General features: G+C 45.2%; 1 protein-coding gene across 1 annotated transcript in view; it reads right to left on the bottom strand.

Moving 5' to 3' along the window:
* GAB2 (GRB2 associated binding protein 2) overlaps positions 1–25,317 on the bottom strand; it is a gene marked incomplete at both ends in the record, with an annotated part of 168,907 nt that overhangs the window by 7,062 nt on the left and 136,528 nt on the right. Inside the window, 2 exons of the mRNA XM_080718109.1 lie at positions 1,188–1,762; positions 21,866–22,109. Of these exons, the coding sequence (XP_080574235.1) occupies positions 1,188–1,762; positions 21,866–22,109 (819 nt within the window). The remainder of the gene's footprint in view (positions 1–1,187; positions 1,763–21,865; positions 22,110–25,317) is intronic.

The raw sequence follows: 25,317 nt of genomic DNA, 5'->3' as shown, positions 1-25,317 counted from the left end.
CAATGGCATGACTGCAAAGTGTTCTAAACCTGGACCCAGGAGGTCAGAGGCTCAGTGCTGCCTCGTGTAAGTGTCTGACTACCAGAGGCCTTATGTGCTGTGGAGACAAGCTCTGTCCCACCAAATTCTATAGGACTTAAATGACAGGATGGATATGAAAAGGGTTTGTGAGGTGTAACGCAAGAGGCAAATGGAAAGGAATCAATACTCCTGTTTTTGTTTTTCATCAGAGGAGGTTGTAGGTAGAGCTGGAATGTACCCAGCAAGCAAATGATAATAGAATTTAGGCACTTTAAGCAGGAGTTTAGATTTCAACCAAGGAGCTTCTAGTGTGGCTTACAAAAGACCCCTGAAGGTCTCACTGTGTGGTGTTAGCATGTTAGACCGCTTTGAGGTTGGGCTCAAATTAAAAAAAAAATCTTTGGTTTGACTTTTTTTTTTTTTTTTTTGGTACTGGGGATGAACCCAGGGGAATTATATCTCTGAGATATACACCCCCAACCCTATTTTTTATTTTTGAAACAGGGTCTCACTGGGTTGCAAAGGGCCTCACTAAGTAGCTGAGGCTGGCCGTGAACTGCGATCCTCCTGTCTCAGCCTCCCAAATGCGCCACCACGCCCAGCCTGGTTTGACTTTTTTTTTTTTTTTTTTTGGTGGTACTGGGGTTCCTGGAAGCCCTTCTACCTCCGGGATACACTCCCACAGGCTACACTCCCAGACCTATTTTTTTTTTAACTTTTTTATGTGGAAACAGGGTCTCTTAAGCCAGCGAGGCTGGCTCCGAACCAGCGCGATCCTCCTGTCTCCACCTCCCAAGCGCGGGGATTACAAGTGTGCGCCACCACGCCCGGCTCTGGTTTGACTTTTAAATGAATAAAATACTATGATCCGGACCTCAAACCCATAATATGTTGTACTGGGATTGGCCATGGATGTCCTGTGTCCCTTAGAAAATTAACTCCTCTGAGGCAGCCTGCTAACTCCTGCCAATGTGGGACACACTGCATATGCATCTTGGGAGGACCAACTGGTAAGGGACTGGATAGAAGATGCCTGAACTTGTGAGTACCGGTGACCTGGGTGTTCCTTTAAGCTTCCCTTGGCAACAGATGACCAAGGCTAGCAATCCACTAAGTCCCCAGGCTACCCGCTCTTTCTCTGGGTCTCGGCCAGGGCCTATACCGACCTCGGTGCAGCCGGCTGTTGTCCATTGCAGGGAGGGTGTTGCGCCTGGGGATGGTGGCGGCCACGGATCCTCTGTGTTCACTCATCGGAGGTCTCTGCTGAGGGCTGCCCCATCGAGGCGTTTCCACCTGACTGGGCTTGGGGGGCCGGGGTGGGGGAGCTATGGCTGAGTCTCCAGGGGTGGCTACTGCCATGGCATTGTGGTTCCTGTCCAGCGTGAATGTCCTAGGGATCTGGTAGGCTGAGAGTGGGGTGGTTGGAACGTCCATATTGTCCACCAGGAGGTCCCCAAACTCCCGGCACAAGGTGTTGCTGGGCATCTTGAAGGTGTACACATCTTCATTATCCGTCTCAGACCCTGTGAGGCTGCCCTTAGTGTGACCGTGGGCGGCCAGGCTCCGGGGGAGGTCATAGGTGCTGTCTCTGAATTCCGCATGGTGGCGGCTGGGCTTAGGAAGGCTGTAGAAGCCATGCACTTGGCCACTGACCCCATTGACACAGTGTCCATTCCCCTGGGCGAGTTTCTGTACAGCCGTGTCGCTCTTTTGCCGGGTGCCCTGAGAGAAGCTGGCACTCCTAAAAGAGAAAGAAGGGAAGGGCAGGGATGAGAGAAGGCCAGGTCTGCCCTTGAGGAGGCAAGCTGGATCGTCCTAAGCCCCAGGCAACTGGATGGTGTGGAAAAAACGCAAGTTGAGGCGTTGGGCCAACCTGAGGGTTACTTAGGGTCTACCAAGGCATTCTTTTTGGAAGTCTACATATCTGCAAAATGGTGATTAAAAACATACGTTGAAGCTGGGCATTAGCAGCGCATGCCTGTAATCCCAGTACTTGAGAGGCTGAGACAAGAGGATCGCAGGTTTGAGGACAGCCTCAGCAAGTAGCAAGACTGTCAGTAACCTAAGGAGACCAGGTTTCAAAACAAAAAGGGCTGAGGGTGTAGCTCAGAGGTAGAAGGCCCCTGAATTCAATCCCCAGCTCAACACACACATATGCAAAAAAGTTAAAACATACTTTGAAGGATGTTTGGGATAGACTCTAGTTATAGATGTGCACTGCTAGTCTTTATCTGTCCTCCATCTCCCAGTGGCTGTCACCAGCAGGAGTTAGTCTTTTTCTTTTTCTTTTTAAGAACTGGGGGTTGAACCCAGGGGAATTCTACTTCTGAGTTGTATCCCCAGCTCTCTTTTTTACTCTTTATTTCAAAACAGGATCTCAGTAAGTTGTGGAGGGCTTCACGAGGTAGCTGAGGATAGCCACAAACCTGCGATCCTCCCGTCTCAACCTCCCAAGTACTGAGATTACAAGCGTGCACCATCACACAGATGTTAGTCTTATTACAGAAACAGGTATCAACAAGCCTGTTACACCAACTACTTGTTCAATGTTTTAAGTACTACAGAGAATATAAAGGGTATGAGAGAGTGGATAGGAACCTTAAGTGGTATCAGAAAACAGCAAGCAAGTTCTTTTCTTTTCTTTTTCTTTTTTGCGGTACTAGAGATGGAACCCAGGGGCATTCTACCTCTGAGCGACACCCCCAGCCTATTTTTTATTCTATATTTTGAAACAGGGTCTCATTAAGTTGTTGAGAGCCTCACTAAGTAACTGAGGCTGGCTTCGAACTTGCGTGATCCTCCTGTCTCAGCCTCCCAAGTACTGGGATTACAAGCATACGCCAACATGCCCAGCTAAGTTATTTTATTTTCTGAGTCTCAGAACTCCCCCCCCCCAACAAAATAAACCAGCTAATGAGTGGTGATGTTTAAGTTATAAAGAACTTACTTAATTATAAGCAATAGTTCTGGGCGTGGTGGCATACACCTGTAATCCCAGTACATGGGAGGCTGAAACAGGAGGATTGTAGGTTCAAGGATAGACTTAGCAAGTAGTGAGACTCTCATCAACCTAGCAAGACCCTATTTCAAAATAAAATAAAATAGGGTTAGGGTTGTAGCTTGGAGGTCGAATGCCTCTGAGTTCAGTCTCTGGTACTACACCCCCACATAACTAAAATTAATTTTCTAACCTGTATTATTGTTTGTTGATAGGTATTTAGCTCATTCTAGAAATCTAAAAATATAGATGAAATATGGCCTCCTGTTTGGAAATATTTGGAATTGAAAAGTTTTTTCTTTCTTTCTTTTTATTGTAGTGATGGGAAATAAGGCAAGCCATAAAGAGGGAAGCAGCTGGGCATGGTGGCACATGCGTGTAATCCCAATATTAGGAAGATGAGACAGGAGGATCGCAAGTTCAAGGCCAGTCTCAGCAAGTTAGCGAGACTCTCAGAAACTTAGCAGACTCTGTTTCCAAACAAAATATAAAATATAGCTGGTGGCATAGCTTGGAGGTAGACTGCTTCTGGGTTTGGTCCCCAACACCATGAAAACAAACAAACCCAAACAAAACAAAACAAAAAAGGAGCAGCAAAGGGCAATTTGTTAGGTTCGTTAGACTCTGCGATTTGTAGACTTTGCTCTGTGAGCAAAGTCCCCTTCTCAGTGCGACCCAGTGGGCCTCAATGGTTTTGATGGATCTGTCATGCTCTGAGGCTCTATAAGCCTTTGGCTCGACAGCATGGTTTTAAGCTGGGTTCTTTGTTCTGTTAAAGTCCTTAGGGAACTTGGAAGGTGAGGTTCTGATCCAGGCCCGCCTCTCTACTTTTTACTATGATTTTTCAGAAGATATATATTTTTTTGAGGGGGAAGAAAAAGATAAGACTCAATCATTTGCAGCAAGACTCTCAATTATTTGCCTTGGGACTGAACACGGCAACTCCTGAGCAGACACAGAGCTGTGTGCTCTTTCTGGGGTGGTGGTGTTAGAACCCTGTGTGGCCCCTCCATGGGATTCTCTGCCTGCAGATGACACTCAGCTCATGGGGCGCTTGTTATTCAAGATGTGGCCACCAGGTGGTGGTAGAAATTAGGGTCCAGAACTAAGAGGGAGAGAACCAGGTCTTCCCCTTAGGTAACCACTGATGCTTGATGGCTGGGAGCTGATTTCAGTCCCCAAACCTTCACCAGGCCCCCTCCCTAGGCCTCTGCATTCCTTCTCCTTTCTACCCTATTCCATATGCGTAGCCAAGCCAACAGCCATGGGCCTAGAGAACAATGTCTGGTCTTCACAGGAGGTGGTGCTCAGAAGAGTCAGCAGGCACAACATGCTCACACGGTCCACATTTGTCTTTGGTGTTTTCCAATCTGCCTTTTCTCCAACTCTGGTTTTGATCCAGATGGTTTTCGCCATCTGGATTTGTTCTTTTAACAAACATTTACTGACACCCTACTTTCTGTCTAGGCCAGACACAGTTGGTACAGAAATGTCGCCTGCAGAGTGTGTGTGTGTGTGTGTGTGTGTGTGTGTGTGTGTGTATGTGTGTGTAGGAGGGATGTCACCATAGTGGAGGAGGTCACACCTGAAAATCACTGCTGTCCAGCAGGGGTGAGTACATGGCTGCTGATGGGTTTACCCCAACCCAAGCCAGGGTGGTGGTAGAGAATGTCAGGGAAGATTTCCTTGAAGATGTTACATCTGGGTGGGTCTGGAATGGGGTGGGGGGCAGGAAAAGGAAGAGGTATTCTAGTTGTTGGCACAAAGACGTAGAACACAATGGGCAAGCTCAGGGACCCGTGAGCCACGTGGCTGGAGGAAGCGTGTTAAGAGGGAAGGTTGAAAGAAAGGCAAATACCACATGACCTCACTCGGATGTGGAATCCAGAAAAGTTGAGCTCACAGAAGCAGAGTGCAATGGCGATTACCAGAGCCTGGGTGGGTGGGGTGGGGTGGGGGAGACGGTTAAAGGACACATAACTGCATCATGACTAACTTAATGATGACATACTATGTTCTTGAAAAATACAGAGTAGATGTTATGTATTCTCAACACAAAAATGAGAACTAGGTGAGGTAATACAAATGTTAGCTGCATTAAAAAATATATATACTTTAAAATATCATTGTAGACAACAATAAAAATCACAAAATAGTATCTGCCAATTAAAAAAAAATAAACTAGCCGGGCGTGGTGGCGCACGCTTGTAATCCCCATGCTTGGGAGGCGGAGACAGGAGGATGGCGCTGGTTCGGAGCCAGCCTTGCTGGCTTAGGAGACCCTGTTTCCAAAAAAAAAACAACAACAACAAAAAAAAAAACAAAAACATAAAATAGGTCTGGGAGTGTATCCCAGAGGTAGAAGGGCTTCCAGGAACCCCAGTACCACCAAAAATAAAAAATAAAAAAAAATATACCAAGCTGGGCTTGGTAGTGCATGTTTGTAATCCCGGTACTTGGAAGGCTGAGACAGGAGGATCACAGGTTCGAGACTAGCCTCAGCAACTCAGATCCTGTTTCCAAATAGAAATAATAAAATAAGGCTGGGGTATAGCTTGGAGGTAGAATACCCCTGGGTTCAATCCCCAGCACCCCCACCAAATAAATAAATAAAAATAAATTAACTGGAGATGTAGTTCAATGCTACAGCATTTGCCTAGCCAGTATGTGATCTTCCTATCTCAGCCTCCCAAGAAGAAAAAGAGGAAGAGGAAAGAAGAAGAAGGAGGACGACGACGATGAAGACTAGGAGGAGGAGGAGGAGGAGGAGGAGGAGGAGGACGACGACGACGATGAAGACTAGGAGGAGGAGGAGGAGGAGGAGGAGGAGGACGACGACGACGACGACGACGACGATGAAGACTAGGAGGAGGAGGAGGAGGAGGAGGAGGACGACGACGATGATGACGATGAAGACTAGGAGGAGGAGGAGGAGGAGGAGGACGACGACGACGACGATGACGATGAAGACTAGGAGGAGGAGGAGGAGGACGACGACGACGACGATGAAGACTAGGAGGAGGAGGAGGAGGAGGAGGAGGAGGAGGACGACGACGACGACGACGACGATGAAGACTAGGAGGAGGAGGAGGAGGAGGAGGAGGAGGACGACGACGACGACGACGACGATGAAGACTAGGAGGAGGAGGAGGAGGAGGAGGAGGAGGAAGAGAAAGCAGTAGCAGCAGCAGCAGCAGCAGCAGCAAAAAAGGTCTGGCTGAGATGGCAGTGTAATGACCAGGCCAGGGCTTCAGGGAGCAGGAAGCTTCTGTCATATCTATATATTTTTTGGTACTGGGACTTTAACCAGGGCATTCTATCTCTGAGCTACAGCCCGAGGCCCTTTTCATTTTTTTGTTTTGAAGCAGGGTCCACTAGGTTACTGAGCGTCTCGCTATGCTGTTCAGGCTGCCCTTGGACTTGGGATCCCGTCTTGGCCTCCCAAGTACTAGGATGACAGGCATGTGTCATGGTATCTGGCCCTCTGGAAGATTTTAAGGTGGGAATGGGGATAGGGAGAAGATGACAGGTGTCCTGCAACTTGAACACATTCAAGAATAGATTCATCATCTTCCTTCTGAAATCTAATTCTCCTGACTGTCTGGTCTTGGGAGAAAAGCCAGAAACCGGAGTTACCCACATTCTGATTTCTCACTCACTAACCCATCAGGTCCTACAGAATCCAGTCCTATTCGGTTTCTCCTAATTTCTCTTCTGGCCTAATGAGGGAGCAGTATTAAGTCTCCTTTTTATCTCCTCGGGGCCGCTCTAATCCTTTATATCCTACCTCTATTTACTTTCCCAACTTGCCTGCTCACCCATCTTGGATACTTTATCAACGCCTCAATACTGAAGGACTCCTGAGGTTTATTCCAGCTCCTCATTCACCTTCCCTCCTCAGTCCCTCTGGGCTCTAGGATGTACTTGAACCCAAAGGAATAGTCACAGTATCCCTGTCAGGCCCCACGCTGTGGAACCTCTGGGCTTTGTTGTGTTATTTGCTGAGCCTGGAGGGCCTCGTGCTCCGGTCTGGCAATCTCCTAACCCCTCAAATTCAGCTTAACTCCATCTCTTAAAGCAGTTTCTTGTCCCCTACCTCTGAGCACAACCAGTCACTTGCTTAACGCTGTTCTCGGGCAGGCGCATCTGCTGCCTGCGTTACACACCACCGTTACCTCTCTTCTCCGTTGGATCCACTTCCTCAAGGAAACAAACCATCTTACACCTTGCTTCCTCGGCACCAGGTGAGTGTGCGCCATGTACTGAATGATGAACGCAGTGAACCAACAAGTGACGGGAAAACAAATGAATACAGAAAGTGCCAAACCTGTGGACCGACAGATTGAAACCTGTCCTCTTCGGAACCCACTAACCCGCGCCCTGGCTTGCCTCTCCCGGTGGCCTCCTCTCTAGCCCATGGGCCTGGTGTGTCACCCCACCTCATCCCGCGTGACCTCGCCCCCAGCCCTGGGCTTCCCGCGCTCGCCTCTCCTTGCAGTGCTCTTGATGTATCCACACCCAAAGCCCCAAAGAAGCCTTTCACCTCACAGAGGCGCAGGAGCACCAGTCTTCCTCGTCATGCACACCAAGCCCTTGGCTCCCACGGCGCCCCGTGCTTCGGTGCTAACACTCGCCATTCTCTGCCCATTTTTAAACATTTTTAAGTTGTGTGTGTGTGTGTGTGTGTGTGTGTGTGTGTGTGTGTGTGCTTACTGGGGATTGAACCCGGGGGCATTCTACCTCCAAGCTACACCAACATCCCTATTCTTTATTCTTTATTTTTGAAACGGGGGTCTCACTAAGTTGTGGAGAGCCTAAGTAGCTGAGTCTGGCCACAAACCCACGATCCTCCTGTTTCAGCCTCCCAGGTACTGGATTACATGTGTGACCATCACACCCGGCTCTAGGGTTTCGCTGAGTTGTCCAGGCTGGTCTCAAACTTGGGATCCTCTTGTCTCAGCCTCTCAAGTACTAGGATTTCAAGTGTGGCTCACCATGCTGGACTTCATTTCTCTGCCTTGTGTTTGTTATTTTTCTCAGCGTCTTTCCACTTCTGCCAGACCTTGTTCTCTGGATGGCAGGGGCCACATCCTGACCCTGGCACAGGGCCTGGCAGACAATACTGATGCAGGTTGCGGGGACTGATTGTTACTTTAATAATCAGGGAAGAGAAGTTGAACAAAGGAAGACACTTGCCCAAAGTTATATATTCCATGGCAGGAGAACCCATTCTAGTCCCCAGGTCTCTGGTTCCCCTGCTCAAACTACACCAGTGTGTGCAACCTTTGGACAGGAATCAAGAGAGAGTTAGGCATGGAGTTCAGTGCAGAGCACGCACCCAATCTCCACGAAGCCTGAGGTTCCATCCCCAGCACCCGCCACACACACATAAAAAGAGAGAAATCCAGTACTCAGAGGCACAGTGGCTTTCCTACTTTCATGGGAATCTTAACTGCGGTCTGGTCCCAGGAGGTCCCGAAGTGCTGCTGTGGGTTCAATCCCTGGAGGCAGTGGATCTGCAGAGGGGCTTTCCTTTGGGGCCACAGTGATCAAAGCAGCCTAAAATAAGTAAGACAGTGTGCCAGGTGTGTGGCCTGTGATCTCACTTTCCATCCTCACAGTCCCGAGAGCTGCGTATTGCCCTGCACCTCAGATGAGGAGAACAGTAAGTGGCAGAGTTGGCGGGGAGGTCCCTGGAGACAAAGAGAAGTTGGGGAGGAAATACACTGGCAAGGCAGCAGCCCGTGTCCCTTTCCTGCTGGCTCTTGCTGCTCTCAAGGCTGCTGGTGACAGGAGCCACCGCACTACCTCTTGGGTCCGTGTTGGTCTTTTTTTTTTTTTTTTTGGTGGTACTGGGGTTCCTGGAAGCCCTTCTACCTCCGGGCTACACTCCCAGACCTATTTTATATTTTTATTTGGAAACAGGGTCTCCTAAGCCAGCGTGCGTGGCTGGCTTCGAACCTGCGCGATCCTCCTGTCTCCGCCTTCCAAGCGCGGGGATCACAAGCGTGCGCCACCACGCCCGGCTCCGTGTTGGTCTTTGAACCCCAGGCCCTCCCTTGGCTTTTAGAAATGGCTTCCTGATTTCTCGGGCCACTTCACACTTGCTCTTTTGCACATTTTCATATAGTGTTATGTTCCATATTACATCATGATTTTGTTTTCTACCCTACTACTAGATTATATCCATACATGCGAAGGGCCCAGTTTGATTTTTAACAGATTTGTTTCTCATTGAAGAGAAAACTAGTATACAAATGCTTATAAGTAGATTAACTGCCATTTAGGGTTCTGTGGCTGGCGTGCATGCGTGCTGTGCTGGGGACTGGGCCCTGGGCCTTGTGTACTCTAAGTGATCCCTCTGCCACGGAGCCACAGCCCTGGGCGCTGCTGGTAATCATCATAGGTTATTTGGCCCATTCTCCTGCATTTGACCCGTCCTAACTGGTCTTTCTTGTGAATAAAGAAAATTTAGAAAACGGTGTTACTCACAGTCTCTAAGAGATGAGACAGGGCTAAAAGGGTGTGGCTCAGTGGTAGCGCGATTCCTAGCATGAGGAGGTGGCCCTGCTTCCAGCCCTAGCACTTAAAAGCTGAGCCGGGCGTGGTGGCGCGCGCTTGGGAGGCGGAGACAGGAGGATTGCGCAGGTTCGAAGCCAGCCCCGCTGGCTTAAGAGACCCTGTTTCCAAAAATAAAAAAGCATAAAACAGGTCTGGGAGTGTAGCCTGGAGGTAGAAGGGCCTCCAGGAACCCCAGTACCACCAAAAAAAAAAAAAAAAAAAAAAAAAAAACAAAACAAAACAAAAAAACTGAGATGATCTTTGTATCTCAAACCTGTGTGTGTGTGTATGTGTGTGTGTCTAGGAAATGAACCCAGGGCATTCTACTTTCAAGCTACATCCTCAGCCCTATTTTTTTTTTTTTTTTTGCGGGTCTGGGGATGGAACCCAGGGGCATTTAACCTCCAAGCTATACCCCCTGCCCTGTTTTTTTATTCTTTATTTTGAAACAGGGTCTCACTAAGTTGCAGAGGGCCTCACTAAGTAGCTGAGGTTGTCTGCCAACTACGACCATCCAGTCTCCACCTCCTGAATGCTGGGATTACAAGCGTGAGCCACCAAGCCCCGGCTCCTCAGCCCTATTTTATTTTTTTTATTTTGCAACAGGGTCTTGCTAGGTTGGTGATAGTGTCACGACTTGCTGAGGCTTTTCTTGAACCTGTGATCCTCCTGTCTCAGCCTCCCAAGTACCCAAAGTCACAGGCCTGTGGCATCTTATCTGGCTCTCAAGCCTTTTTGACTGTAATTTTGAGCCCATCTTCTCTCTAGAGTCAGGGAAGCCTTGGAAATTAATAACTGTGGATAAGTTCCCTGCTCACATTTCTAATTTTGCCTTTTCTCCACTATCTTTCTATAGCATCCTGCTGCTAGGTCAGTGATGGTAAAATCTCATCCCTTCAAATTTCACTCCTCCAACCTTTACCAGAACTGTGGATTTTCAAGACTTGCATCAGTGTATCACCTGTAACAGGCTTAAGAACCTCCTTGAAATAAGACACACTATCTGAAATAGTACCAGAGGCTGGAGGACAAAAATAAATCAAGTGAAACTAATTTGTCTTTAAAAGACAAAAGAACTCTGTCTTGATACTTTTAGTTCAAAACTACTTCCTTGGGCAATAAGTCCTTCCTTCCTTCCTTCCTTCCTTCCTTCCTTCCTTCCTTCCTTCCTTCCGCTAGGGATTAAACCCAAGGACATTCTACTTCTGAGCTATACTCCCAGGCCTAGTTTATTTTTTTAATTTTTTATTGGTACATTATATTCATACATCATATTGGGGTAGTTTATTTTTTATTTGGAGACAAAGCCTTGCTAGTTGCTGAGGTTGGCTTTGAACCTGCAATCCTTTTGTCTCAGCCTCTCAAGTACTGGGATTACAGGCATTTGCTACCATGCTCAGCCCAATAAATGCTTTCCTGAATAACAAATTATTTTAACTCACTGGGCGCGGCACACTTGTAATCCTGCATTTGGGAAGCTGAAACAGGAGGATTGTGTTTCGTGGCTAGCCTCAGCTGCTTAGTGAGGCTCTTTGCAACTCAATGAGATCCTGTTTCAAAATAAAGAATAAAAAATAGGGCTGGAGCATAGCTTGGAAGTAGAATGGCCCTGGGTTTCACCCCTAGTACTACACACAAAAAATTATTTTAACTCAGTTGAAGACCTGGATTTTTAGTAGGAATTTTATTTTAGTAGGAATGCATGCTATTTAGTACTTGAAAGAATATTGGCTATTCGAGTAAAGTAATAACAAATAAGCCAGGCTTTGTGTGTGTGTGTGTGTGTGTGTGTGTGTGTGTGTGTATGTCTGTTCGAATCTTTTATCCATTATTGGCCAGGTATGGTGCTACATGTCTGTAAATCCCAGTACTTGGAGGTGGAAGCAAGAAGATCACATGTTCGAGGCCAGTCTCAGCAACTCAAGCAAAATTTTTTGTTTGTTTGTTTGTTTTTTGTTTTTTTTTTTGGTAGTACTGGTGATTGAATTCAGAGCATTCTACTTCCAAGCTATAACCTCAACCCTTTTTATTTTATTTTTTATTTAGAAACAAGGTCTCGCTAGGTTGCTGAGAGTTTCACTAAGTTGCTAAGGCTGGTCTTGAACCTGCAATCCTCCTGTCTCCAAGTACTGAGATTACAGGTGTGCACCATCACACCTACTTAAGTATTTTTATATAAGACATAAAATGCTGAGAAATCATATAAGAGAAAAGAGGATAAAGTAGAATTATCAAAATTAAAACTTTTGCTGTTGAAAAAAACTCCAGTAAGAAAGCAAAGTGGTAAGTCCCAGGACATGAGAAAATATTCAAAATACATATCTGGCAAAGGATTTGTTTCTAATTATGTAAAGAACTTTTATAACCCAGTAAGAAGATCGTCAAACCTTTCATTTATTTATTTATTTGGGGGGGTACTGGGAAAGAACTGCCATTTTACGACCACACCTACTCTGAATTAATTTTTGAGCGTTGTGATATGATTTAAGGGTTACTATTCTTTATAAAATCATTCCTGTATGATTATCCAGCTATTTCAGCAACATTTGTTGAAAAGACTTTGCTTTTTCCAATGGCAACTTTGTTAGAAAGAAATATAGAAGGCTCCTTAGTTTGACTTAGGATGTTTTGACTTTATGATGGTGCAAAACCAATATACATTCCAACTGGACTTTGAGTTCTGGGCCAGTGATCTGCTGAGTGTCACTGTCTTGTAATGCCGGCAGCTCCCAGGAAGACACACAATCATGACGGCTAACAATCCACTCAGTGGACTGTGCTGCTAAGCTATGGTGGCCAGCAGGTTAGATGTAGTAAATGTATTTAAATCTTTGGGTATTTTCAACTTACGGGTTTATGGGGCCATAACACCACGACAAATGGAAAAGCATCTGTACAGATGTATTTCCCTTGATTTGTTATCTGTTCAGTGATCTATGCTTATCCTTTCAACAACAGGAAGTGTCCTGACGTCCAGTGGATAGGAAGTCTTAAAATCAGGTAGAATAAATCCTCTAACTTTGTCATTCTTTAAAAAAATTACTTTGGCTGCCGGGAGTGGTGGCGCATGCTTGTAATCCCAGCATTTGGGAGGTGGAGACCCGAGGATCGCAGTTTGCAGACAGCCTTAGCTATTTAGTGAGGCCCTCCGCAACGTAGTGAGGCCTTGTTTCAAAATAAAGAATGAAAAATAGGGCAGGGAGTGTAGTTTGGAGGTTGATGCCCCATCCCAGACCCACACACAAAAATTACTTTGGCTATTCTACGTTGTTTGTGTTTTCACATACACTTTAGAGTTGATTTATCAATATCTATGAAAAACTTGCTGGAATTTTTACTTGGGTTGTGTTGAATCTACAGATCAATTTGGAAAGAACTGCCATTTTACTAATATTGGGTCTCCCAATTCATAACTATATCTCTCCTCTTTCTCTCTCTCTCTCTCTCTCATATATATATATATATATATAATTTTTTTTTTGGCAGTACTGGGGATGGAACCTAGGGGCTTTCTATCTCTGGGCTATACTCCCAGACTTATTTTATATTTTATTTGAAAACAGGGTCTCACTATGTTGCTGAGAGCCTCACTAAGTAGCTGAGGCTGGTTCCGAACCTGTGCGATCCTCCTGTCTCAGCCTCCCAAGTACTGGGATTACAAGTGTGCACCATCATGCCTGGCTCTATCTACTGCTTTAAAAAAAATCTATGGAGATGATAATATGAGTTTATGCTTCACTCTGTTGATATGCTGCATTATGTTTGTTCATTTATGTATGTTGAACTATCCTTGAATCACCTGGATAAAACTAAGTGGATATGGTGAATGATCGTGTGTGTGTGTGTGTGTGTGTGTGTGTGTGTGTGTGTGTTTTACCAGGGATTGAACCCAGGGGCATTCTACCTCCGAACTACAATCCCAGTCCTCTTATTTTTTATTTGGAAACAGGGTCTCATCAAGTTGCTGAGAGCCTTACTAAGTTGCTAAGGCTATGAATCAATGCTCTTCCTGTCTCAGCCTCCCAAGTACAGGAATTACAGGTGCACACCACCACATCTGGCTAGGTTCCCCGACTGTTCAATCATCATGATTTGTATAATTTTTTTTTTTGTGGTACTGGGGGTGGAACCCAGAGGCTTTCTACCTCCAGGCTATACTCCCAGACCTTTTTTTAAAAATATATATTTTATTTGGAAACAGGGTCTCACTAAGTTGCTGAGAGCCTCATTAAGTAGCTGAGGCTGGCTTCAAACCTGTGCGATCCTCCTGTCTCAGCCTCCCAAGTGCAGGGATTACAAGCGTGCACCACCACGCCCGGCTTGATTTGTGTAATTTCTAAAATCTAAGAGCCAGGCGTGGTGGTGCACACCTGTAATCCTAGTACTTGGGAGGCTGAGACAGGAGGATTGCAGGTTCAAAGCCAGCCTCAGCAACTTAGTGAGACTCTGTTTCCAAAGAAAAGAAATAAATGAATAAATAAGTAAAAATAAATAAAATAGGAGTAGGGGGGGTATAACTTAGAGGTAGAATGCCCCTGGGTTCAACCTCCAGTATCATAAAAATAAATGAATAAATAAAAAAATGAATGAAAAAATAGGGCTGGGGGTCCAGCTTGGAGGTAGAATGCCCCTGGGTTCAATTTCCAGCATCACAAAAAATAATTTTTTTCTTCTTTTGATGTCATTCCATTGTGATCAGCAATGCTAAAGAATATAATTTTAATTTTTAAAATTTGTTTTGTGAGCCGGGCGTGGTGGCGCACGCTTGTAATCCCAGTACTTGAGGCTGAGACAGGAGGATTGCGCGGGTTTAAAGCCAGCCTCAGCTACTTAGTGAGGCCCTCAGCAACTTAGTGAGACCCTGTTTCCAAATAAAGTCTAAAAATAGGTCTGGGAGTGTAGCCCAGTAGTAGAAGGCCCTAGGGTTCCATACACAGCAATGAAAAAAAAATGTTTTGTGGCCTAAAATATGGTCTAGCCTAGAAAAAGTTCCATGTGTTGATGGAAATAATGTGTGTTCTTTAACTGTTGGGTGGACTATTCTGTAAATGTCTGTTAAGTCTATCTAATGTGTACTTTAATTCTAATGTTTCTTTGATTTTTTTTTTTTGTTTGAATCATCTGTCTATTGATGAGAGTGGGGTGTTGAAGTCCCCCACTATTATAATACTGGAGCTTATCTATCCCGTTAGGCAAATAGTGCTTATTTTTATAAAACTGGGTGCTCTGAACTGGGCGATGTGGCAAATGCTTGTAATCCCAGTACTTGAGAAGCTGAGATGGGAGGATTGCAAGTTCGAAGCCAGCCTCAGCAACTTGTTGAGGCACTGCACAATTCAGTGAGACCCTGTTTCAAAAAATGGTGCTCTGAAATTGAGTACATATACATTTAGATTTATGCCTTCTTATATTGATTTCTTAATCACTAAATAATGAAATTCCTTGTCTTGTACAGTTTCTGACTTAGATGATCACAAGCATCCCTGTTTGCTTTAAATTTCTATTTGCTTGGAAAATCACTTTCCATTCTTTCACTTAAAGTTGTGTGTTTCTTTTCTGGTAAAGTGAGCTTCTTATGGGCAGCATATCACTCTGTGTGTGTGTTTTACTGGGAATTGAACCCAAGTGCATTCTACCTCTGAGCTTTGCCCTCAGCCCTATTTTGTTCTTTATTTTGAAACAGGGTCTCACTGAGTGGTGGAGGGCCTCACAAGTTGCTGAGGCTGGCTGTGAATCTGTGCTTCTCCTGTCTCAGCCTCCCAAATACTTGGATTACAAAGTATGTGTCTCCAAGCCCGGTGGGGTCTTTTTTTTTTTTTTTTAATCCATATTCTTCTTTCTCCTCCTCTTCCTCCTTTTTTGTTTTGGTGCTGGGGATTGAAACTAGGAGCATTCTACCTCTGAGCTCTAGCCTGAACCCTTTCTTGTGTGGTATTAGGGGTTGAACCCAAGGGCATGCTACCTCCGCGAGTCCCCCAAGCCCTATTTTATTCCTTATTTTCAAACAGGGTCTAAGTTGTGGAGGCTGGCTATGAACCTGTGATCCTCTTGTCTCAGCCTCCCATGTACTGAAATTATAGACATGAGTCACCACACCTAGCTAGTGTGTATCTTGTATTTATTTATTTTTTGTGGTACCAGAGATTGAACCCAGGGGAATTCCCTCTGAGCTACACCCTCATGCTTACTTTTTATTCTTTAAACAGGGTCTCATTAAGTTGCTGAGGGCCTCACTAAGGTAATAAAAGAACTTACTTGAGCTCAAGGCTGTCCTTAAACCACGATCCTCCTGTCTCAGCCTCCCAAATGCTAGGATTACAAGCATGTGCCACCACGCCCAGCATAGTGTGTATCTTTTAAAGGGAGAACTTAGTCCATTTATATTCAGGGTTATTATTGATAGGTAAGGATGTACTCCTGTCATTTCAAATACCTTTATTCTTTTCTCTCTTACTCATTTTTGTGGTTTGATGGTTTACTGTATTGGTAAGGTTTTTGTTTGATCTTTTTCCTTCATTCCTGAAGCTCCAAATTTCTTCTAATAATATCTTGCTTTAGCCTGAAGAACTTACCATTGATTTAGCAGGTCTCTCCTGGAAATTATTTTATTTTTCTTTATATGAGGGTGTGTGTGTGTGTGTGTGTGTGTGTGTGTGTGTGTGTGTGTGTTACTGGGGATTGAACCTGGGAGCATGCTACCTATGAGCTATACTCCCAGCCCTATTTTATTCCTTCTTTTGAAACAGGGTCTCACTAAGTTGTGGAGGGCCTGACAAGTTGCTGAGGCTGGCCATTAATCTATGATCCTCTTGTCTCAGCCTCCCAAGTACTGGGATTACAAGCGTGTACTACCATACCCAATTATCTAAGAATATTTTAACATTTTTTATTATTAGTTCTAAGGCTACTTTTACCAGAGATTGATTTCTGGGTTCATATTTTTCCCCCTTTTCCATTAATTTCAAGTGTGTTTTCCTCTATCATGTACAATATTGTTATAACAGAGGCTTTAAAATCTAATAATTCCAACATCTGAGTTACCTTAAGGTTTGTATTTATGTCTTCCATTGAGAACTGGTTACATTTTGTAGGTACTTTATATGCGGAAAGATTCTGGATTATATCCTGAATGTTGATTTTTGGGTTTTTTTTTGTGTTTTGGTGTTACTGGGGTTTGAACCCCAGGGCAGTCTACCTCTGAGATACATCCCCAACCTATTTTATTTTGAAACAGTGTCTCACTAAGTTGTGGAAGGTCTTACTAAATTTCTGAGGCTGGCCTTGAACCTATGATCTTCCTATCTTAGCTGTCCAAGTACAAGTATTACAGGTATGTGCCACCATGCTCAGCTGTTGTAAATGTCTGTTTTTATTTTGCAGGGCATCAGTCTGGTTAGGTTTAGATGGCACACTCTATGTCTCCCTCTGTGGGTGGTAGTTTGGATCTCAGTTCAGTCGGCATAGCCTGTTATGCCGGCGTGGGTCTGTTCCACACGTGTAGACCCAGGTGAGCTGGAGATTTATGTGGTTTCATACTCCAAATTTAGAGATCCCTTTTCCAGATCTCTCCACTCTGGGATATCCAATTCTCTCCAAACTTCATGAGGCTCCTCTTCTGACTCCTCTACCTGTAAAGATGGGTTTCCTTGAGGGTTTGTGAAACCCTCTCTGCTTTGAGAGGTTCCTTGAGGGTTGGGAAACCCTCTCTGTCTCACTCTGCCGCTTTGTGATGAAATCCACTATAGAGAGAGAAATTGCACCTCTGAGATAATTCTCCAAGTTTTCTCCCTTTCACAATCTGCTTCCTTTCATTTATTTTGCAGTCTTTGAGTGTAATTAATGAATTAATTTTGTGTGATACTGGGGACACCCATTGGCACTTTCCCACCGAGCTACATCCCCAGCCCTTTTAAATTTTGCATTTTTATGACAAAGTTTCATGAAGTTGCTGAGCCTGGCCTTAAACTTGCAATCCTCTTGTCTCAGTCTCCCAAGTACTGAGATTACAGGTGTGTGCCATTGTGTCCGGGTCAGAGTTTTTGGGCTTCAGACGTTGGCTTTTGTCTAGAATTTTTAGTTGTAACCAGTGGGAAGCATAGACTGAAGAGCCTTAGTGGAATCTGAAGCCTTACATTGTTTCTCAGAGTTTCTATATCTCAGCCGGGGGTGGTGGTGTACACTTGTAATCCAAGTATGGAGGCTGAGACAGGAGGATTGCAGGTTCGTGGCCCAGCCCCAGCCCTCCGCAGCTTAGTGAGACCCTGTTTCAAAAGGAAGAATAAAATATTGGCCTAGGAGTAGAGCTCAGAGGTAGAATGCACCGGGTTCAATCCCCAGTAACACACACACACACACACACACACACACACACACACACACACGTTTCTATATCTCGCCCAAGATTCATAATTTCTTCACCCATTATATCCATTTTTCACCCACTGATTAAAAAATTAACATAAGCCAGGCATGGTGGCGCATGTCCCTGAGACCCTGCTCATCATCCTCTTCTTCCCTCATTCACACAAATGTAAACAAAGATACAGAGAAAAAGACCATGAGTTGACCAAGGACCCACAACAAAGCAGCTTCCCAGGTGTAGATGAGTTGTATCCCTCTAGAACATGGATTTGTTCCACTGTTTATTATGCAACCAAGATGGTCCTGTCTTCAAATAGCAGCAACATATTAATGTAAAAATGTGTAGTAAGAGGCAGAAAGTCCCAAATGCTATGACAGAGATGATAAGATAACTGCTATAGTAATTCAGAAAAGTAATGAATTCTAGGTAGGAAGGTTAACAAAGGCAGCAGGGTGTAGAGGGTGGGCTCTAGTTGCTAATTCAGGCAGAAACATGTACATGGTTCTCTGATGCCTGAACAGTGTCACGGGGGTGAGGCAGTGGTGGTCGTTAATATTGGACAAAGCCTTCAAAGTGTGACCTGCAGACAAGCTGTGCTGGCATTTATCAGAAGGTCAGGATCTCAGGACTGAGCCCGGCCATACAGAACTAGAAGCAGCATTTTAATGAGACCCAGGAGTATTTCACATGCACTAACAGTAAGTACACTTAGTCTTTCATAAGAATTAGGGTTTTACTGCCGGGCGTGGTGGCGCACGCTGGTAATCCCAGTACTTGGGAAGAGGAAACAGGAAGATCGCAGGTTCCTGCCAGCTTCAACTACTTAGTGAGGCCCTCTGCACCTTAGTGAGTCTCTGTTTCAAAATAAAGAATAAAAAATAGGGTTGGGGGTCTCTGGTACTGGGAAAAAAAACTTAGGATTTTATGATCTCATGTTCTCTACTCCCAGGCTACCATGCATGGAATAGAAGAGGATAGGACCCAAAGAGAATGACACCTGCTGAGCATCTCCTACGGGGCCCTTGATGTTTTGTTATTTTATGTTCATTTGTGCCCCTTTTTTTAATGTGTGTGGTGCTGGGGATTGAGTCAAGGGGCATTCTACCTCCAAGCTATACCTAATTTATTTTTTATTTGCAAATAAGGTCTTGCTAAGTCGCAGAAGCTGTCCTCAAACTGGCAGTCCTCCTATCTCAGCCTCCCAAGTATAGGGATTCCAAGTATGCGCTCCCATGGCTACTCGTGATCTTTGATTTAGTTTTACCTATTATAGAGAGAAGGGAATTGAAAGTCAAGGAGATTAAACAAGAGGCCCAAGAACACAAAGAAGGAGGAAGAACTCTAACTTCGTTTCCTTAGCCCACATGGCCCCTCTCTGGTCTGCTTCAGGAGAATCGGGTGCTATGCACAGGTCTGCAGAGATCTAGGCAAATACATCGTGTATTTTTAGAACTCAGCTCTTCATGCATAAATTGACACAGGACAAACCAGGGAAAGTTCATACAGGAATGAATCCTATTGCTTCGGGTAAATGAGTATTTAAGGCAGCCTTCAGACTGCTGGGACCCTGTGTTGTGTGGTGGTAACTGATTCAGAAAAACCATAAGAGTGGTAGAAAGAAGAGTACACGGGAGCAGAACTGAGTTCGAGTCCTCTGTTAGACAGTGTGAGTACTTCATAAAATGGAGCTAAATGATCTAGACTGTATTTTAATCTTTCTGGTTCAAATGACATCCTAAAAATATTCCCATAGACACTGTGAAGTGCTCCTATTAATACAGCCATTTCTCTTTTGGGGGGGCTACTGGGGATGGAATCCAGGGGCATTCTACTTTTAAGCTACACCCCCAGCCTTATTTTTATTTTGAAACAGGGCCTCACTACTCGCTGAGGCTGTCTTCACCCCTGCAATCCTCCTGTCTCAGTTTCCTAAGTACTAGCATTACAAGCACGTGCCACTATACCCAGCTTACCATTTCTATTTTTGCCTTAATATTTCAGTTATTTTTTTTTATTTTTTGGTACTGGAGGTTGAACCCAGAGGCATTCTACTACCTCCAAGCTACACCCTCAAACCTTGTAATAATTTTTTTTGAAGCAGGGTTTCCCTAAGATGCTGAAGTTGGCCTTGAACCTTTGATCCCCCTGTCTCAGACTACCGAGTTCTAGAATTACAGGTGAACACTACCATGCCTGGTTTTGCCTTATTATTATTTTCTCTTTTAATGGTACTGGGAGTTGAACTCAGGGGCATTCTAACTCTGAGCTACACCTCCAGCCCTAGTTTATTTTCTATTTTATTTGAAACAGGGTCTCAATAAGTTGCTGAGCGTCTCACTACATTGCTGAAGCTGGCCTCAAACCTGTGATCCTCCTGTCTCTGCCTCCCAAGTACTGGGATTACGGGCATGTGCCACCATACACAGCTACCTTAATGTTCAAACTATGAATGTGATAATTTCTAAATTATTTAGTTTAAGAACAGGATTTGTAATCTGCTGACTCTGGCAACCATTGGGAAGTAGCTCTGACAAAGCCCATCTGCTCTGTGTTCCTGTTTCCTAAAGTGTGAGTAAAAGGAAATAAACATAGCACAGGTTCTGCACCTGGAGAGAGCTGATGGTGTTAGAAAACCAAAGGCCATTATTCTAGAGCAAGGAGTCCTCACTCTGAAAATCTCTGTGATGATTAAAAGGTTTATCTTATTTTAATCTTTTTGTGGTACTGGGCATGAAACCCAGGGGCTTTCTACCTCTGGACTATACCCCCAGACCTATTTTATATTTTATTTGGAAACAGGGTCTCATTAAGTTGCTGAGAGCCTCACTAAGTAGCTGACGTTGGCTTTGATCCTGTGCGATCCTCCTGTCTCAGCCTCCCAAGGGCGGGGATTACAAGTGTGTTCTGTCGGTTTGAGGATAGCTTCTGCAACTTAGCAAGACCTTATTTGCAAATAAAAAATAATATAGGGTATAGCTGAGGTGGAATGCCCCTTGATTCAATTCCCAGCATCACACACCATGCTCAGCATGATTAAAAGGTTTTAGGCTGCCAAGAGAGTGCATGCTTGTAATCCCTGTACTTGGGAGGCTGAGACAGGAAGACTCAGCATCTTAGGCTCTCAGCAACCTAGTGAAACTCTTTTTCTAAATAAGAGATAAAATCAGGCTGGGTGTATAGCTTGGAGGTAGAATGCCCTTGTGTTCAATCCTCAGGAAAGAAAGAAAGAAAGGAAGAAAGAAATGAAGAAAGAAAGAAAGAAAGAAAGAAAGAAAGAGGGTTTTATATCTGTACTACCTAGTAAGGTAGCCACGAGTCCTGTGAGACTACTGAAATGTGGCTGCCATAGGACACAAAAAATTCAAAACTGAATTTTAAATAATTTTTAATAGTTTTTTTTTTGTGGTGCTAGGGATTAATTCAGGGGCATTCTACCTCCAAGCTATTCCCTAGCCTTATTTTATTTTTTATTTTGAAACAGGGTCTCACTAAATTGCTAAGGCTGGCCTCAAACCTGTAACCTCCCTGTCTCAGCCTCCCAAGTACTGAGATTATAGATGTGTGCCACCACACCTGGCTAATGTTTTTATAGCCATTCTCTTAAGGCCAACAAGTATAATAACTTTGTTATTCTGTAATTTTGAAAGTCTAGGTCCTAATGCCTTTTATCCCCCAAATAAAAAGAGATCAAATAAAAAACCAAAACCTCTTTCAGAGCATAATTTTTGATACTGAGCTGTTTCTCTGAAACCCAATGAGGACACCAATAAAATGTGAAGGTTATATAAACAAAAAAATTCTTTCGTTATGTATGGGTTTGTTTACCTGACAAGATAAAATACATTCCTCCCTCATCTTTAAAATGAAAAACCCGGTATGAGTTCCCATGGTGGTCACTCACTCTGGGCCGGGCCCGCTCCTACCTCGCGTTCTCCGTCCTCCGGCTTATGCACTGGTGCAGGTAGAGATACTCCTGAGGCGCGCTGGTGGACAGCGCGGGCTGCATGTGGCTCGACACGGGGGGCTCGAAGGTGAACAGGGTCGGCTGGCTGGAGTGTGACGGGGCCGAGGACTTCCGTTCTCGGAGCAGATGCTGACTGCAGCTGCTGAGCTCCGCTGGGGAGGAGCGCGGGCCGTGGCTGGCTGTGGAGATGTTCCTCAGGGTGTCTGCGAGAAGGAGAAAGGGCTTCGTGAGTGAAAAGGAAGGAAAGGTGTCCGCTCTGTCAGAGGAAGAAAGAATGTCAACCAGCAGGGCTCTCTCCCTCACACACTGGCTCCCGGGGCCTCTGGGCCACCCGGGTTGAAGGAGCCATGCTCTGTCCTGCTCCTGGGGTAGCCGGGAGGCCACTGCCTATCAGGTATGGCTACCCGTGGTCCAGCAGCGTGGCCCTGGCCCACAGGCAAGGTGGGCCTCTGGAGCAGAGGTAACAAGTCCTTCCTCCTCGTGGGCAGCTCTACTCATGGCCTCCCTCAAAGCTGGGCTGGCTTCGTTAAGTGAGACACTGCTTACGTAGGATGAGAGCCGAGGCCCTGGACTGTGCCTTATGCATCAGTGACAAGGGCATACATGGATGTGGAACTGAGACTTCAGGCTGGACCCAGGCTCCCCTGCCCGCTCTCACACACTCTCAGAGGACAGTGTCCTGCTCCCACCACTCTCTGTCCGCTGGTCATTCTTCCTGTCTTATCTCAAACCCTCCTCTGTTGTGTTGAAAAGGAAGTGCGGTATTAAGGACAGATAATAGCTGAGAGTGCTACACCCCAAGCCAAAGGTATTATTCATTTGGCTGGCTCTCTAAGCTCAGTCCGAATTCCTTAGCATAACATCCAAGGCCTTTCACAGTCTAGCCCATTTCCTGCTCCCCTCCACCCATAAACAAGGCATATGGAAGCATCATCAGCTCAGCACACCAGCCTCTTTGTTTTGGCTTATGCTGTTCCTTCCGCCTGGATTTCACTTCTATTCCCTGGCAAATGCATAAGCAGACTTTAAGACCCTGCATAAGTTTCACATTCCTTCTGAAACCTTCCAGGACTTGGTTTTTCTTCTGGATGTTAATAGCACTTGGCCTGTGTCTCCATTATATCCACGGTCACTCTGCTTCTGTGCCTAGCCCATGGGTGTCTGAAAACTGATTGTGATGTTATCTCTACAGTCCCAGCATTTATCTACAAAGGTCCTACGTAAAAAGATCTTAGTCTATGGTTGTAGAATAAGTGAAACAATCATTCAGCATTTAAACATTTCTACAGTGAAACTGGAGGTTTAAAGAAATAGAGATTGCCAGACACAGTAGCACATGCCTGTAATCTCAGTACTTGGGAGACCAAGACAGGAGGAGCAGAGGTTCAAGGTCAGTCTGGGCAACTTAGTGAAACCCTATATCAAAACAAAAAACAAAAGAAAAAACCAAAAGGGCTGAGGGTGTAGCTCAGAGGTAGAATGCCCCTGGATTAAAAAAATAAAAAAAAAAAAGGAAAGAAAGATGAGAGATGTTAAGTTCAGGTGATGTGTTACCTGCTGAGGTAACAGTTTGGTGGCGGCAACGGTGGCTTTCTAGATTATCTGAATCATATCGGAGGGGACACAGTGCCCTCTTTGCTCCCCCTCTCTGACCTATCTCAGGCTGAGCCCTTCCCCCACCCTAGGCTGGTCACCAGCTCAATGCTCACAGCACTAATTTCTCTCCAGTCATCTCTGATGCTGGGCAGGACGGCTTCTGCCATTGTATAAGCCAATGAGCCTCTGGGGAGAAACTGTCCTCTGACAGCTGTGCTGACCTCCAAAATGAATTCCTATTACAGGCCTCATTGTGACCTGGGCGTTTGTTAACACAGTCAATGCCTTTATTATTCCATTAGCTTTGCAAGATGAACTCTCTAGTAGGAGAGGAGAGGGTCTGTGCTGGGGGACAGGAGCCCTGGCTCCAGGGGAGGAACACAAGCTGCGGCCTGAGAGGACATGAAGGAGGTACAGCAAGAAGCCTCTGGTGAGGCTCTGGTCCCTGTTGTCTTTCTGTCCGCCTCTTCCTCTGCCGCCCCTTCCAAGGGGCTCCTCCTCAGGGTTCAGCTCTAGACCTTTTATAACGTCATGCTAACCCTGGAGGCTCTCCAAGGAGATCCTGTCTACTCTCAAGTTTAGTCCCCACTGATGTAACAACTCTGTAATTGTCATTCTACCTCTGAGCTATACCTCCAGCTCTATTTTTATTTATTTATTTATTTATTTATTTATTTATTTATTTATTTTTGTGGTGCTGGGGGTTGAATTCAGGGGCATTCTACCTTTGAGATACAGCCCCTAGCCTATTTTTCATTTACTTATTTATTTTTTAAAATTTGGAAACAGGGTCTTACCAAGTTGCTGAGAGCCTCACAAAGTTGCTAAGACTGGCTTCGAACCTGTGCTCCTCCTGTTTCAGCCTTGCAAGTACTGAGATTACAGGTATGCACCACCATACCAGTCTTATTTTTTATTTAGGAACATGGTCTATCTAAGTTGCTGAGAGCCTTGCTAAGTTGCTGAGGCTGTTCTTGAACCTGTGATCCTCCTGTCTCAGCCTTCTAAGTACTAGGATTACAGGCATGTACCATCACATCCAGCTTAATTTTTCTGTATATGGGTATATGGAACTGGAGATTGAACCTGGGTATGCTCCACCATTGAGCTACATCCTCAGCTCTTTTCATTTTATTGTGACATGGGTCTAAGTTGCCCAGCTTGGCTTTAAATTTCCTATCTTCTACCTCAGCCCCCTGGGTTCTGGGGATTACAGTCTTGCCCACTGTGCCTGGCTGCCAAATCCCAAATCTTGATCTCAGCTGGGTGTGGTGGCAATCACCTGTAACCCCCGCACTTGGGATGCTGAGACAGGGGGAACACAGGTACAAGACCAGCCTTAGCAACATAGAGAGACTCAGGAACCTAGTGAGACTCTGTTTCAAAAACAAAAACAAAACAAAAATTAAAAAAAGGCTGGGGTGTAGCTTGGAGGCAGAATGCCTTGGATTCAATCCGTACTATCACTACCATCACCAAGAAAAAAAAAAACCTAGCCAGGTGTGGTGGCGCACGCTTGTAATCCCAGTGCTTGGGAGGTTGAGGCAGGAGGATCGCACAGGTTCGAAGCCAGCCTCAGCTACTTAGTGAGGCTCTCAGCAACTTAGTGAGACCCTGTTTTCAAATAAAGTATAAAAATAGGTCTGGGAGTATAGCCCAGAGGTAGAAAAGCCCCTGGGTTCCACCCCCAGTATCACAAAAAAATCTCTTAATAATCTCTAGCTCAGTTCTTCCTGGAACCCTGCTGTATGTTCCTCCTCCTGGAGAATCTCCATTCAGATGCCCCTCAAGCGGGTCAAGCTCGACCACCTAAAC

This window comes from Muscardinus avellanarius, assembly GCF_963383645.1.
Source record: "Muscardinus avellanarius genome assembly, chromosome: 1".
Lineage (NCBI taxonomy): Eukaryota > Metazoa > Chordata > Mammalia > Rodentia > Gliridae > Muscardinus > Muscardinus avellanarius.
This window is presented reverse-complemented; position numbering and strand designations above follow the sequence as displayed.